Source organism: Neofelis nebulosa, chromosome 9 (genome assembly GCF_028018385.1).
Source record: "Neofelis nebulosa isolate mNeoNeb1 chromosome 9, mNeoNeb1.pri, whole genome shotgun sequence".
NCBI classification, from domain to species: Eukaryota; Metazoa; Chordata; class Mammalia; order Carnivora; family Felidae; genus Neofelis; species Neofelis nebulosa.
This window is the reverse complement of record NC_080790.1, coordinates 59,966,940-59,982,964: the sequence shown is the minus strand read 5'-3', so window position 1 is coordinate 59,982,964 and position 16,025 is coordinate 59,966,940. Positions and strand designations below refer to the sequence as shown.

General features: G+C 35.1%; 1 protein-coding gene across 12 annotated transcripts in view; it reads left to right on the top strand.

Annotated features, from left to right (window-relative positions):
• Positions 1 to 16,025, top strand: part of EHBP1 (EH domain binding protein 1) — a 378,662-nt gene that overhangs the window by 253,907 nt on the left and 108,730 nt on the right. For all 12 annotated transcript variants that reach the window (XM_058683956.1, XM_058683952.1, XM_058683950.1 and 9 more), the window contains one exon: positions 15,458 to 15,636. In XM_058683956.1, the coding sequence (XP_058539939.1) occupies positions 15,458 to 15,636 (179 nt within the window). The remainder of the gene's footprint in view (positions 1 to 15,457; positions 15,637 to 16,025) is intronic.

Below are 16,025 nucleotides of genomic sequence, written 5' to 3'. Positions count from 1 at the left end.
AGACACTTCTTCAAAGAACATTTACAGATTTCAAATAAGCCTATTAAAAGATGCTCCATATCACATGTCATCAGGGAAATGCAAATTGAAACAATGAGATACCACTATACACTTATTAGAATGGCCCAGATTTGGAACACTGACAACACCCAATCCTGACAAGGATGTGGGACACAAGAACTCTTAATTCATTGCTGGTGGTAATGCAAGATGGTATAAAGCTACTTTAGAAGACAGTTTGGCTATTTCTTAAAAATGTAAACAGTCTTACCATATGATCCAGGAGTTGTACCTCTTGGTATTTATCTAAAAGTGTAGAAGACATATCCACACAAAAACCTGCACATGGATTATTATAGCAGCTTATTCATAATTGCTAAAACTTGGAGCAACCCAAATCTCCTTCAGTAGGTGAATGGTAACTAAACTGTGGTACCTGGATAACAGGTTATTATTAAACATTAGAATGAAATGAACTATCAAGACATGGAAAGACATGGAGGAACCTTAGTGCTTATCATTAAGTGAAGAAAGCCACTCAGAAAAGGCTGCATACTGTGTGGGCCCAACTATATGACATCTTAGAAAAGGCAAAACTGTGGAGACAGTAAAAAGCTCAATGGTTGCCAGGACCTGGGTGTAGAGGAAATATGACTAGGTAGAGCACAGAGGAGCAAAAATATTCTGTACAATATTACAATGATGGATATATGTCATTATGCATTTGTCCAAATTGATAGAATGTACAACACCAAATGTGAACCCTAAGATAAACTGTGGAAGTGGGAAGATGTTGGTCAAAGGGTATAAAGTTTTATGTAGTGTGAATAAGATCTAGTGATCTAATGTACAAGAAGGTGGCTATAATTAAGAATATTGTATACTTGAAATTTGCTAAGAGAATAGATCTTAAGTGTTTTCACCACATATAAAGAAGTGGTAACTGTGTGAGATGATGAATAACATTATTGATAAAAAATGTACCATTATGATGAGTGATATTGATAATGGGAGAGGCTATGCATGTGTGGAGGCAGGGCATATATGAGAAATCTCTGTACTTTCCTCTGCATTTTTTGTAAAACCAACACTCCTAAAAGAATACGTCTTTGAAAAAAGATAGAGGTAACTGTTGAAACCAAAAGTTCTTGCAAAGATCAACAAAATTAACAAACCTTTAGACAGATGGACAGAGACAAAAAGAGAGAAGAGTCACATTACTATAATCAAAAATGAAAGTGAGGACGTTATTAGAAATTCTACAGAAATAGAAAGGATTATAAGACAATACTAGGAGCAGCTGTATGCCCACAAATTGGATAACCTATATGAAATGCATAAATTCCTAGAAACAAAACCTACCATTACCGACTCATGAAGAAACACAAATCTGAATACACACCTGTGACTCGTAAGGACCTTGAGTTAGTCATCAAAATATCCCAACAGCTCTGGACCTGGTGGCTTCACTGGTGAATTCAACCAAACATTTAAAGAAGAAAAAACACAAATCATCCCCAAAATTAAAGAGGGGGAAACACATCCTAACTCATTCTGTAAGGCCAGCATTGCCTTGGTAACAAAGCCTAAGACACTACAAGAAAAAGAAACTACTGACCAGTATTTCCTATAAACATTGATGCACAAATCCTCAACAACATACTAGCAAACTGAATTCAGCAGCATACTAAAAGAATTGTGACCAAGAGAAATTTATTCCTGGAATGCAAGGGTGGTTCAACATATGAAAATCGGTCAACACCTCATTAAGGTAAAGGATAGAAACTGCATGATTATCTCAATAAATGTAGAAAAAGTAAATAATAACATTCAATACGTTTTCATGATAAAAAAAAAAACAAAGTAGGAATACATGGGAGCTATCTCAAGGTAATAAAAGCCATATATGAAAAACTCACAGTTAATATCATACTCAGTGATGAAAGATTAAAAGCTTTTACTCTAATATCAGGAACAAAGCAAGGGTGCTTACTGTCTCCACTTCTATTCAGTGTAACACTGGAAGTCCTAGTTGGAGCAGTTAGGCAAGAAAAAGAAACAAAAGCCATCAAAATTAGAATGGAAGAAGTAAAACTATTCCTCTGCGTAGATGATTATGATCTTATATATAGAAAACCTCAAAAGATTCCACACAAAAAATATTGCTAGAATAGATGGTTCAACAAAGGTTACAGAGTCTTCACAAAAATAAGTTGCGTTGTATCTCTAACAATGAACAGTATGAAAAGGAAGTTAAGAAAACAATTCCATTTACAGTCATATCAAAAGGATAAAATACTTAGGGATTAACTAAGGAAGTGAAAGACTTGTGAACTGAAAAGTAGGAAACAATGATGAAATAAAGAAGACACGAATAAATGGCTATGTTTAACAGATGTCTATGGATTGGAAGACTTAATATTGTTAAGATGTCAATACCACCCAAAGTGACCTATAGATTTAATGCAATCCCCAATAAAATCCTAAAAAAGCAAAAATAGAAAAATCCATTCTAAAGTTCATATGGAATCTTAGGGTATCCCAAATAGCCAAACAATCTTGAAAAAGAACAGTTTTGGAGGGCTCACCTTCCTGATTTCAAACTTACTACAAAGCTACAGTGATCAAAACAATGTGGTCCTGACATAAAGACAGACATATAGGGCAATAGAATAGAGAGCTCAGATATAAACCCTTGCATATATGGTCAAATGGTTTTCAAGAAGGGTGCCAAGTCCATTCAGTGGGGACAGTACAGTCTTTTCAACAAATGGTTCTGGGAAAACTGGATATCTACTTGCAAAAGAATGGAATTGGGTCCTTACCTAGCACCTTGTACAAAATTGATTCAAAATGGATCAAAAACCTGAATGTATGAACTAAAACTATAAAACTCTTATACGAGAATATAGGGCAGAAGCTTCACAAGTTTGGATTTGAGAATGAATTCTTGGATGTAAGACCCAAGGTACAAGTAACCAAAAAAATATAGGCAAATGGACTTCATGAAAATTTAAAACTTATATTCATGAAAGGACACAATCAACAGAGTAAAAGGCAACCTGCATAATATGAGAAGATATTACCAAGTTATATGTCTGATGAAGAACTAATATTCAGAGTATAGAGAGAACTCCTAAAAGTCAACAACAAAAAGCAAATGAACAAAGAACTTGAATAGATATTTCACCAAAGAAAATATATGAATGGCCAATAAGCATGTGAAAAGATGCTGAAAATCCCTAGTCATTAGAGAAATGTAAATCAAAATCACAGTGAGATACCACTTCACATTCATTAGGGTGACTACTATCAAAGGAAAAACAAAAAGGAAAGGAAGGAAAAGAAAATAACAAGTGTTGGTGAGGATGTGGAGAAATTGAGACTCTTGTGCACCACTGGTGGGAATATAAAATGGTTCAGCCACTATGGAAAACACTATAGATGTTCCTCACAACATTTAAAATAGAATTACCATATGATCCAGCAATTTCACTTCTGGATGTATATCTAAAAGACTTGAAAGCAGGATCTTAAAGAGATATTTGTATAGTTACATTTATAGTCAGCATTATTCACAGTAGCTGAAACATGGAAGCAACCCATGTGTCCATCAACAGATGAACGGATAAACAAAATGTGGTATACACACACACACACACACACACACACACACACACACAGTGGAATATTGTTTAGCTTTGAAAAAGAAGGAAATTCTGACATAAGCTATAACATCAGTGAACCCTGAAGATATTATGCTAAGTGAAATAAGCCAGTCACAAAATGATAAATACATGTGATTACACTTACATAAGGTATCTTATGTAACAACAGTTCTATCATACAGGAAGTAGAATTGTTGCCGGAGGCTGTGGGAAAGCAGAAATGGGAGATTACTGTTCAATGGGTATAGAGTTTCAGTTTTGCAAGATATGTGTTCTGGAGATGGACAGTCATGATGGTTGCACAACAATAGGGAATGTACTTAATACCACTGAACTGTGCATTTAAAAATGGTTAAGATGGGGCTCCTGGGTGGCTCATTTGGTTAAGCATCCAACTTCAGCTTAGGTCATGATCTCATGGTTCATGAGTTCAAGCCCTGTGTCAGGCTCTGTGCTGACCATGTGGAGCCTGCTATGAATCCTCTGTCTCCCTTTCTTTCTGCCCCTTCCCCACTTAATCTCTCTCTCTCAAAAATAAACATTCTTAAAAATGTATAAAACTGGTTAAGATGGTACAAACTAAATTATGTGTACTTTACTATAATAAAAATGTTTTAAGTTATTCAGGGCCCCAAAGAATTTTTATGTGAGCTATACCTATTGATACTTATAATATTAGAAATTAAAAATGAAAAAATTAAAAAGTATATTAATTCATTTAAAATAATAATAATAGGGTGTATAGGTGTCTCAGTTGGTTAAGCGTCCCACTCTTGATTTCAGCTCAGGTCATGTTCTCATGGTCGTGAGATTGACCCCTGTGTCAGGCTCGGTGCTGGGCATGGAGCCTGATTGAGATTCTCTTGTTCCCTCTCCCTCTGCCCTTCCCTCTCTCACATGCATGCTCTCTCATGTACACTTTCTCAAATAAAATAAAAATAATAAACAATTACATACATAAATAACATTTTTTTGGAAGAATGACTATATTTTCCAAAACAAAAACAATTTAGTAAAAAGAATGAAATTTTTTCCACTTTTGCCACACTCTAATGACTGGCTTAGTAGAGATAGCTTCAGTATTTAATCTGTTGTAAATATGCTATTTGGTTGAAGTATATAAAGAAAATCTGACGTTCACACTTACAGTTGGAAAGATAAAGATAATTTTAATAGACTTTTCAAATAATTATAGATTGTCTTCTTTGATACTACATGAAAACTCACAAGTGATAGTTTTTTTATTTGACATGCAGAATCTGAAATCATACCTTGGTTTATCTTGCATTTTCAAATGGATATTTTGTTGATGCATGGTTTTGTAATATTATGTGTTTTGTTCACTGGACAATATTGATTCCCCAAGTCCTGCAGATCTTCCAAATGTTGTCATATTTGATTACACATATAAGAAGAGTAATATTTGTTAATATCACCACCAGTCTTTTCACACAAGTCCTTAAGGTCAACCTTCTCTCCCCTGCTATTGTATGTGGGCCTATTTCTACTGTCTCTATTGTATGTAATTATTAGATATATTTGGTCCTGGTTCTGAAATCCTATTTTATAATCATGCTTTCTTTTAAATTTTTTTTGCACTATATGAGTTCTGTTTTCCTTGTTTTATTTATAATTGATTCTTCTGGTAATTTGGGAAATTTGTTTATTAATTTATTGTTAGAACATCCCCATATATTGTAGTCAAGGTTCCATGTGTCTCCTACTTCAGGCTGAAAAAGGTTTACTTTTGTTTCTCATTATCCTTGTTACCTTTAGGTGATTTTCAGATTGCATGGGGAAACCACCATCTTTACTTCATTATTTTTAAACCAGCAATTCCAATATTTTTCTTAAACATTTTTGCTGTGAAACAGAAATGTATATAAAATATATACAAAAAAGTGCATAAAACATATATGCAGCTTAAGAAAATTATTTTAAGTGAACATCTATGTAAACACCAAAAGAATTAGATCTTTGAAATCACTCCAGAAATTTTAAGTACAAATCCTTAAATAATATAATGTTAGGTTTGACTGGTTTTTCATTTTATATAAATGGAATCACCTAGTATATATATATATGATTTTGTACCTGTTTTCTTTTGTCAGTAGTATATTTTAGGATTAAATGTTTTCTGTACTTCTCTCAATCTCTCTCCTCTCCCTCCCTTCTTTCTGTCTGTCTGTCTGTCTGTCTGTCTCTGCGTGTGTGTGTGTGTGTGTGTGTGTGTGTGTGTGGTGTTATTTCACTATCTGAACAGATCACAATTTTAAGATCTATTTTATTGTTGTCACCAACAACATATATAATTCTAATACTAGAATTATTTTCACATATGGGAAATTGTAAACAGTGCTGCTGTGACAGTGCAAAAATGCTGTGAACATTTTTGAACATGTATTCCATCTTGTATAACCATGAGTTTCTGTAGGTTATAAACCTAGGATTGCTGGGTCATAGCATATGCACATCTTCAGATTTATCATAATAGATGATGCCAGAGTTTTCCGTGAGCTCTGTATAAGTTCCCTTTGCTCCACATTCTTGTCAACACTTGATATTTTTAATTTCATTAAAATATTAATTTCCTTTTAATTAAAAGAGTTTTTAACTTCCTGGGAGGGAAGTATGTAGTAGTGTCTTTTGCAGTTCTCTTAATAATGTGATAGAGGGGCGCCTGGGTGGCGCAGTCGGTTAAGCGTCCGACTTCAGCCAGGTCACGATCTCGCGGTCCGTGAGTTCGAGCCCCGCGTCAGGCTCTGGGCTGATGGCTCGGAGCCTGGAGCCTGTTTCCGATTCTGTGTCTCCCTCTCTCTCTGCCCCTCCCCCGTTCATGCTCTGTCTCTCTCTGTCCCAAAAATAAATAAAAAACGTTGAAAAAAAATTAAAAAAAAAAAATAATGTGATAGAGCAGATTTTCATTCTGATTATAAGCCCTTTGTGTATGGGTGTGTATAAAATAACTTGGCACTAGGTTACTTAGCTTTATAGAAGGCAAAGAAATGCAGTATGTAAGCATTATAGCATCAGGTATGCAGTGCCATAGTTCAACTCCCTGTGAATTGTTCAGTTGCAAGATGAGTAAGTGTGGACCACTCTGGTTTATAAGATACATACTCTTGTACACCTGTATGTTTAACCATTAGATCCCTCGAGGGACACATTTAAGTGCCAGAATCACTGTAAGCACAAGGAAGCTGTGGCCTTTATTTTTCAATAGGCATTTATAGTTTATTGACAGGCTTCCAAGTGTAGATGCAGTTCACCAAGCCGGGGTCATTTTTACAATAAGTAATGTTGCCTGGTAACAAACTTGACCTTTCACGTTGATGTTCATCCAATATATTTCTGTGGGAACATTGCTGGAAGGTAAACTCGAGGTCATTTCCTCATAAAGGTCTTAGGTCTTTTGGTTAACCCTTTCTCCCTGGAAATAATTTATAGATTGTGTCTTCTAATCCATGGATATGGTATATTTCTTTACCTCTTTAAGATTCCTGTATTTTCTCACCATAAAGCTTGATAGTTTTTTAGTTACACTCATGCACATTATTTGTAGATTTATTCCTTAGTAATTTTTTTATGCCACTGTGAATGGTCTTAAAATTTTTAATTTCTAACTGCTTTTGTTGGTGTATAGGAATGCAGTTAGTTTTGTACATTGTTTTTTGTACACAGCAACCTCCTTAAATTCTCATATTCATCCTAATAAATTATCTATAGGTTCTTTTGGATTTTCTATGTACTTAATTATATTATTTGCAAATAATGTCACTTTTACCATTTTGATTCTTTTCCAATATTTACAACATTATATCTCTTTCTGGCCTTAAAACTAGCTAAGACCTCCAAAACAATGGTAAATAAAAGTGGTGGTAGATCCCCACTCTCAAAGGAAAAATCTTAAATATTTCATCATTGAGATAGTTGCTGAAGATTCTACAAGTTAAGGAATCTTGTTACTATCAATTTGCTAGGACTATTTTATAGAATATAAATGGACATTACATTTTGTTAAATGTTTTTCTGTATCTATTTAGATGATTATATCTACACAGTTTCCCCTATCATCTGTTAATTTGGCAAGTTACCTCAATAGGTTTGCTAATGTTAAGTCAAATGTGCATTCCTTGGGTAATTGTCCAGTTTGTTCAATTATAAATTGCTAGGTTCAACATGCTAATATTTTTATTAACACTTTTGCCTCTATATTCATGACAGGTTTTCCTGTAATTTTTTCTTTTTCTATTGAGTTTTGGTATCAGGGTTTGCTAGGATCATGAAATGAGTTGGAGAATAAACTCATTTTTCCTATTCTCTGGAAGAATAAGTGTAATGTTGGACATATTTCTTCCTTGAATGTTTGGTGGAACTTATCAATAAAACCACCTGAAATTTTGTTTATAGGAAGGATTTCAATTACAAATTCACCAACAAGAACTATCCAGGCTTTCTGTCTCTTCTAGCTATGCTTTTCTAGGAATTTGCTTTCTTCTTTTTTTTTTCTTGTTCAGTCATATCAGAGGTTTGATTTTGTCATTTCAAAGAAGCAACTTTTGGCTTTGTTGATCCTTTGTATTGTATGCGTATTTCCAATTTCACTATTTTTTGTTCCCATTTTATTTTATTTTTTCTACTTTTGAGGGTTGAGGGGTGCATATTGCTATTTGGGAGTCTACCAAAAGTGCAGCTCTGCCCCTCAGTTCACTCTTGCAGAGCAACCATTACAAAAGCAGCTGTGAGAGCTTTGCTCACTCTCCAGTTACCTAGTCTGTCCAAGATCTTGATTTGAGGATAGTTGTTTGATGTATCTTAGAATGTTTTCTAACATTTTGTTCAGCTTTTTAAAAATTGTGTTCAGGGTCGCCTGGGTGGCTCAGTTGGTTAAGGGTCCAATTCTTGATTTCAACTCAGGTCATGATTTCACCATTCTTGAGTTTGAGGCCCACGTCAGGCTCTTGGTTGACAACTCAAGAGCCTACTTGAGATTCTCTGTCTCCCTCTCTCTCTGCCCTTCCCCCACTCACACTCTTGCTCTCTGTCTCAAAAATAAATAAATAAACTTAAAAAAAAAAAAAAAAACCAGTTGGGGCACCTGGGTGGCTCAGTCAGTTGGGCGTCCGACTTCGGCTCAGGTCATGATCTCACAGTTCGTGAGTTCGAGCCCCGCGTCAGGGTCTGTTCTGACAGCTTGGAGCCTGGAGCCTGCTTCGGATTCTGTGTCTCCCTCTCTCTCTGCTCCTCCCCAGCTCATGCTCACACTGTCAAAAATAAATAAACTAAAAAAAAACAAAAACCAGCAACCAAAAATTGTGTTCAGATGGTAGTCCTTTAATATAAGCACAAGTTCCTCCCAATATTAATTTAATTACAGCATAATCTTTCAGATTGTCTAGGAGTAAAATAATACCTCAATTTCTCTATGAGAATAAAATGAAGTTATTTAAATGAAACACTTTGAAGAAGAATTAACGGTGCAAATACAAGTGTTACTGTTCTCACCACTGCTTTTGTTTTGTGCTCCCCAAATTGTAAGGTTTATCCACAGTTTCCTCAATTGTTTTTGAAAATTTGTAATAATTGGGGGAAGACTCCCAGAATCAGCAATAGGGAGACAAAAATGTCCTACAATTTTAGCAATAGTAGTATATATTTCACTGCTGTGGACTGACAGTTCTACTTCTAGTTCTACTTCTAACCAATAGTTCTAAAATCCAAAGAGGGGCGGGCGCCTGGATGGCTCAGTCGGTTGAGTGTCCGACTTCAGCTTAAGTCATGATCTCACGGTCTGTGGGTTCCAGCCCAGCATCAGGCTCTGTGTAGACAGCTCAGAGCCTAGAGCCTGCTTCGGATTCTGTGTCTCCTTCTCTCTCTGCCTTTCCCTCGCTCGTTCTCTCTCTCTCTCTCTCTCTCCCTCTCTCTCTCTCTCTCTCTCAAAAATAAACAAACATAATTTTTTTTAAATTTTTTTTAATGTTTTTTTAATTTTTGAGATGGAGACAGAGCGCAAGTGGGGGAGGGGCAGAGAGCGAGGGAGACACAGAATCTGAAACAGGCTCTGAGCTGTCGGCACCAAGCCGGATGCGGGGCTCGAACCCACAAACCGCGAGATCATGACCTGAGCCAAAGTCGGATGCTTAACCAAGTGAGCCACCCAGGCGCCCAAACATAAAAAAAAAAATTTTTTTTAAATAAGTAAATAAAAACCAAAGAATGGACAAAGGGTTTTATCAACTAAGTACTCCTAAAGCTTAAAATTTTTGGATCAATTGCCTTTTTAGAATCAATTAACTTAATATACACTGGGCAGTCAATCACTAAGCTCTGAAAAAGGTAAGAAGTAAACTAAGGCAACTACTAGTCTCAAGAAACTTACAGTTTCTGCTGAGGTCCTAAAGCTGCATTATCTTGAAATGTGAAATGCATGTTGGATAAGAGCACAGGCTCTGGAGTGGGAACACCTTGGTATAGATCCTAACTCCTTTACTTTTTAGCTGTGTGACTTAAGTTTCCTCAACTGAAATTGGGAATAATAGCACTTAACTCAAAGGAGTTGTGAAGATTAAGTGAGCTAATCCATGTAAAGGTTTTAACATTGCCTGTGGGACATAGTAAATGCTCAGAATATACTGTATGGATTAATGAAGAATTAAGTCTTTTTGTAGAGGGAAGAAATAACATATTGTAAGAAAAATTCTATATGAGAGTCAAAGGAATATTGAAAATTCCTACTGACTGGAGTTGGAGAGATTTCATGTGCAATAGTCTTTTTAAAAAAAAAAACATATTTTTAAAGTTTACTTATTTATTTTGAGAGAGAGGGAAAGCACAAGCCAGGGAGGGGCAGAGAAAGAGGGAGAGAGAGAATCCCAAGCAGACTCCGCACTGTCAGCACAGAACCTGATGTGGGGCTTGAACTCACGAACTGGGAGATCGTGACCTGAGCCAAAATTAAGAGTCAGACACTTAACTGACTGAGCCACCCTGGTGCCCCTCTTGTGCAATTATCTTGAAGTTAAAGTGGAATTGTAGCAGTTGTACTTGGGACAGAAGATACTCCAAAGTGAGGTGACAATCTGTATGATCAAAGACAGGAAGTAGGGGAGCTGGGACTAGGGAGGAGAGCATAGTGATTCTAGAGAATAGTTAATCATCCTGGAGAGTAGATACATTGAAAGAGATTTGGGATTCACTTCTCAAAAGTATTTTGATGTCATTTTGTGTGTTTAACAGTCATTAGATACTTTGACCTGTGCTTTAAGAAGTTTGTTGCTATGGCAATGAATCAGATAAAGGGGAATTTTGAAAAACAGAAGACCTATTAGCAAGATTTTGCAATAGCTAGACAAAAGAAGATAGGTTATAGCAATAGGATCAAAATTTCCCATGAATTAACTTATATTAATAAGGGATGATTGGAGAAGGAAGAGGTCAAAGCTGATTCTGAGATTAAAAGTCTAGATAATTGGGACAATAGCAGTATCATTTGTAAACATAATGAAAACGAAGCAGGTTGTAAGGAAAGATTATAATTATGGTTTTGAACATATTGAGTTTGAATTTTATATGGCAGGAAGGACGGCCAGCTGGAAATGTCAACTTGAGATAGTTTGAACTATAAATGTATATTTGGGAATCATCTGCATGGAAGTGATAGTTGAAATCCTGGGAGTGAATCAGCTCAAAGTGTGGAAAGAGAAAAAACTATTTAGAGCAATACCTAGAGGAATATATATGTGCTTGTATCAGTGGAAGAAGAGGAAAGAGCAAAGAGAAAGCAACTATAGTGAGAGGGGTAGAGCAGAAAAAATGGAATTGAAATTTCTTACAGCTATTAAAATTTAGGAAATTTTGTAACAAGTTATTTGACTAGGTTTTCTGAAAGCAATCCTCTTGCCATTGATAGCAAGAGTAACTAGGTGGCCTTATTATCTTTAATATGTAAAATGCTATGTTAACAGAAACAATGCATTAAAATTATCTATACTAGAACACAGAACTGTTAAGTGAAACAACGGTTTCAAGTCCTATTTCCTCTCCACGGTAATGTCTTCAAATTGGCTCTATAATCATGATGATTGGCATCTATTTGTAGTTCTTAGTTAAGCTGAGATTGGTACCATTGCATCCATATAGTAGCTTGATTTAGAGAGAAATGGAAGGATCACCTAATGCAGCAGATCAGTTCTTCAAAATCAGTCAGATTCTGATTAATCTGATCATAAAGTTATAAGAATGGCTTTTAGAAATTTCCTCTCTTGTACATAACAAATATAACTGTAATATCTGTGGTTTACTTTCCCAGTATGTTAAATAAAGATGTCTTCTCATACATCTGGTCACTGCATAAATAAAGAACTTTTAAAAAAAGTTGTTCCAGCATCTGATAGTTTGGTTCTACCATTAATGACCAGATTTTGATGTTTTCCTTTCTTTGGAAAGCATTAAATTAAAGTCACTCAGAGCTGCTTTTTTCACCAAACTCATAAAAGTAGATACATTGCCAAGAATTCCAAGTGCTCCGTTTTGTACATAAAGTATCAAGATTATCTTTCAGCTAAAGCTTTGTTTGCAAAAATATTTTTCACTAATCTTGAAGAATTCATGGCCTTTCAAGTTTCCAAAAGACCCTCAAAAATAGGAATTCAAGTGCTGATAATGTATTGGTAGTAGTAATAATAGTTGTAATTAACATTTATGGAGTTGTTTCTATGTGCCATACATTTTGCCAAGTGTTTTGCCTGCATCTGTTTATTTAGCAGCATTTATTGAGTGCCTGCTGACTCTTAGGATAAGTTAATGAAACAAACATAGACCCCTGTCTTCACAGACCTTATATTTAGTGAGAATGGACAAAGTAATAAGCAGTAAGCATGACCAATAAGCATATTTTGGTAATAACCAAAATAAAGTATATGGACCATAGGATAGTAAGTACTATCGAAAAAACAGAGCAAGGTAAGGTAGTCAGGAGTGTGGGGTTGAGGTTGAATGATGGAGATGGGTTGCATTATTAAATAGGGTTGTCATAACAGGCATAATGAAAATGATTGCATTGGAGTTAATCATGCAGATATCTGACAGGAGAACATCCAGGCAAATGGAACAATCTGTACAAAGATGTAAAGGTGGACCATGTCTTGGATATCCAAGGAACAGAAAAGAGGTTGATACGGTTCAGAATAATCAAGGGAGAGAGTGGTAATGAGCAATAATGGGTGGGAGGAGGGAGAGGCAGTCCTCTTACTATAATGACACTATGTACACTAGGTACCATTACAATCCCCATTTTGTAGATGAGGAAACAGAGACAGAGAAATAAATTAACCTGCCACATCAGGAGCCAGCTATAGCAAGAAACAAGAAATGACATTCATTCATATCCTGAAAGCTTTGAAATTATTTAACTGCTTATTTATTTGTAACCCTCTGCAAAATATTAGATGAAAGATCAGCCGTTCTAAAGTGGATGATTTATTGTACAGTGCTTCTACTTCAGTTTTATTTCTCTGCAACCAATATGACCAGTTATAGGGCTTGTAATTTCATCAAAGTTTCTTCAATTACATATGACTTCTTTTTCTTGGCAGTGCAGCAAGCATCTGTAAGATATGTTTAATTCAAGGGTTTTGTTGTGTTAGGGTAAATCCAAAGTTTAGCTTAGTTCTTCTAGCCTTTTCATATTGAGCCTTCTTAGAAACAAGGATATGTTTATAATCATAATGGCATTGTGTGTTTTCCCTAATTCTTACAGAAAGCCACTCTGGATTGTAACATAATGATAATGACTTTTTTTTTTTTTTTAATGTTTATTTATTTTTGAGACAGAGAGAGACAGCATGAACGGGGGAGGGTCAGAGAGAGGGAGACACAGACTCTGAAACAGTCTCCAGGCTCTGAGCTGTCAGCACAGAGCCCGACGCGGGGCTCGAACTCACAGACCGCGAGATCATGACCTGAGCCGAAGTCGGCCGCTTAACCGACTGAGCCACCCAGGCGCCCCAATGATAATGACTTTTGTACATTACCTGTCTACGTGCTAATGATGATTGGAATGAATCATTGTAATGACATTTGCAGATTATCTGGCCCATGTACCTATTACTCAAGCTGTAATTGAATCAATGTCTTAGTAGTATAATTTGATACAGAAAAACATTTTAATAAAGACAATCCTTTAAATAATAGGAAATCTAAGAAAAAAATGTGTTTGTAGCCAGTTCATTGATCCCCCTACCTCATCCATGGACCATTCTCCACTCTATTTCAGGTTAAGTGACTAGAACTATTTGAAAATCACAGTGCAAAGTCACCATCAGATAAAAAGATATTTAATATTCATTTTTATACATGTCAAATTGAAGTTATTAAAAGAACTATTATTTATTCTAAAGTAAATACTTTATTACATTAGGAATTCCATTTTTACCTACTTCTTCATAATAAGTAGAATTGAACCTAAATTTATTGAATTTTTTGGCTTGTGTATTTTTCCACATTTACTTTGTATAGGTGATTACTTAATGAACAGCCCTTTGTAAGGTTGCTTTATATAAGAATTTGTTAATAAGGCAGTTAATAAAAATATAATAAAAATAAGAAATTACATCCTTGGTGTTTCTTAGTCTTTTCACAGGAGCAGTGAATGTATAATCTCAATTTGGAGTTGATGATTTTAATTTTTTGGCACTAACATGCTTTTGTCAAGTGGGGGCATCATTGGTCTTTCTTAAGTAAGCTTTGTAGCGAGAATGGTTTGCATGTTAAACTTAAGTGATATTAGGGGTAAATAATAATCCTCCTTTCACCTTATTTTAGAGGGCCCTATTTTATGTTTATCATCAGCACTCTTAACTGATAGCAAAATTTAAAGTCCAGAAGCCTATTGTAGTTTTCTTTATGGTTTTCAATTGTACCAGCCTTACTGTCACAAAATGTGGTTGTTATTCAGTAAAAGAAAGTGACATGGTTTAAAGAATAATAAAAGTTTAGGATAAAAATCTTATGTAGTTTTTTTTTTGTCATCATTGTTTTAAATATATAAACAAGGGAAAAACCAAGTATATGCTTAAGATTTAGCCACACACACACACACACACACACACACACACACACCCCTAACTAACCTACAAAAGTAACTATCAGTGATAATTAGAAGATATTTTGAGCAAATCCAAATTACACACTGTTGTGTGCTGTTGCTACCAATACCTGACTGTTGCTAATAACTCTAAATCTGTTTTGCCATCATAAAATTTATATAACAAATATGTTTGAGTATGATTACCATTGTGCTATCAAAAATATGATTACTATATTAAAAAAAAACTTAATAGGATCTTGGTCTTTCCACTGCTAACAATTTGTGCTACAGTTAGATTTCAAAATACATTATTTTTAATCTAGTCAAAAAGGAACTATATTTATCCATGATTGTATTTGAGGAAAATTTTTTAGGGTATAAGAGTTACACAGATATTCAGACTTAAGTATTTAAATACTTCAATATAATGTTTCCATCAGTGTAGCTCTTGGCTTGTTCTTATGTATGAGTTTAAAATCTTGCATATCTACATCCTTGTCAGGCAAATGCCATAGGCTAAAACTGAAGATAATAACTTAAGATTCATGTCTCCTTCTTGGAGGTTTAATTTGTCTTGAATTGACATTTTTGAAGGACCTAAACTGACATCAAAGGGTTTAAATGATCTACTTAGGTCAATTAATGTTAATTTTCATCTTTCATTAAATTATTTTAATGTTTTTCTCTTTTTCTTTTTTTCTAGCCAAGTCCTATACCAAGTCCTGTTTTGGGGCGAAAGCCAAATGCTAGTCAGTCATTGCTTGTATGGTGTAAAGAAGTTACAAAAAACTACCGGGGAGTGAAAATCACCAATTTTACTACATCATGGAGAAACGGTTTATCTTTTTGTGCAATATTACACCACTTTAGACCAGATTTAATGTAAGTAGAACATTTTCCATTCCCTATAAATTGTTTTGTAAATAATAGTTTCTTTAAAAACCTAAATAACTTCTCTCTTTTTTTAAGTTTATTTATTTATTTTTTTGTGTGCCCATGTGCACAGAGAGGGAGAGGGAGAATCCCAAGCAGGCTCCGCAATGTCAGTGCAGAACCCAATGTGGGGCCCAGACTCACGAACCGTGAGATCATGACCTGAGCTGAAATCAAGAGTTGGATGCTTAACCGACTCAGCCACCCAGGCACCCCAAACATAAATAATTTCATTAACGCATGTCCTGAAACAGTTGACTTTGTTTTCCTTATTACTCACACCTTTTGCTTTTTGAGAAAACAAATGGGTGCCAAAAAGAAAAGTTCTCCCTTCTTGA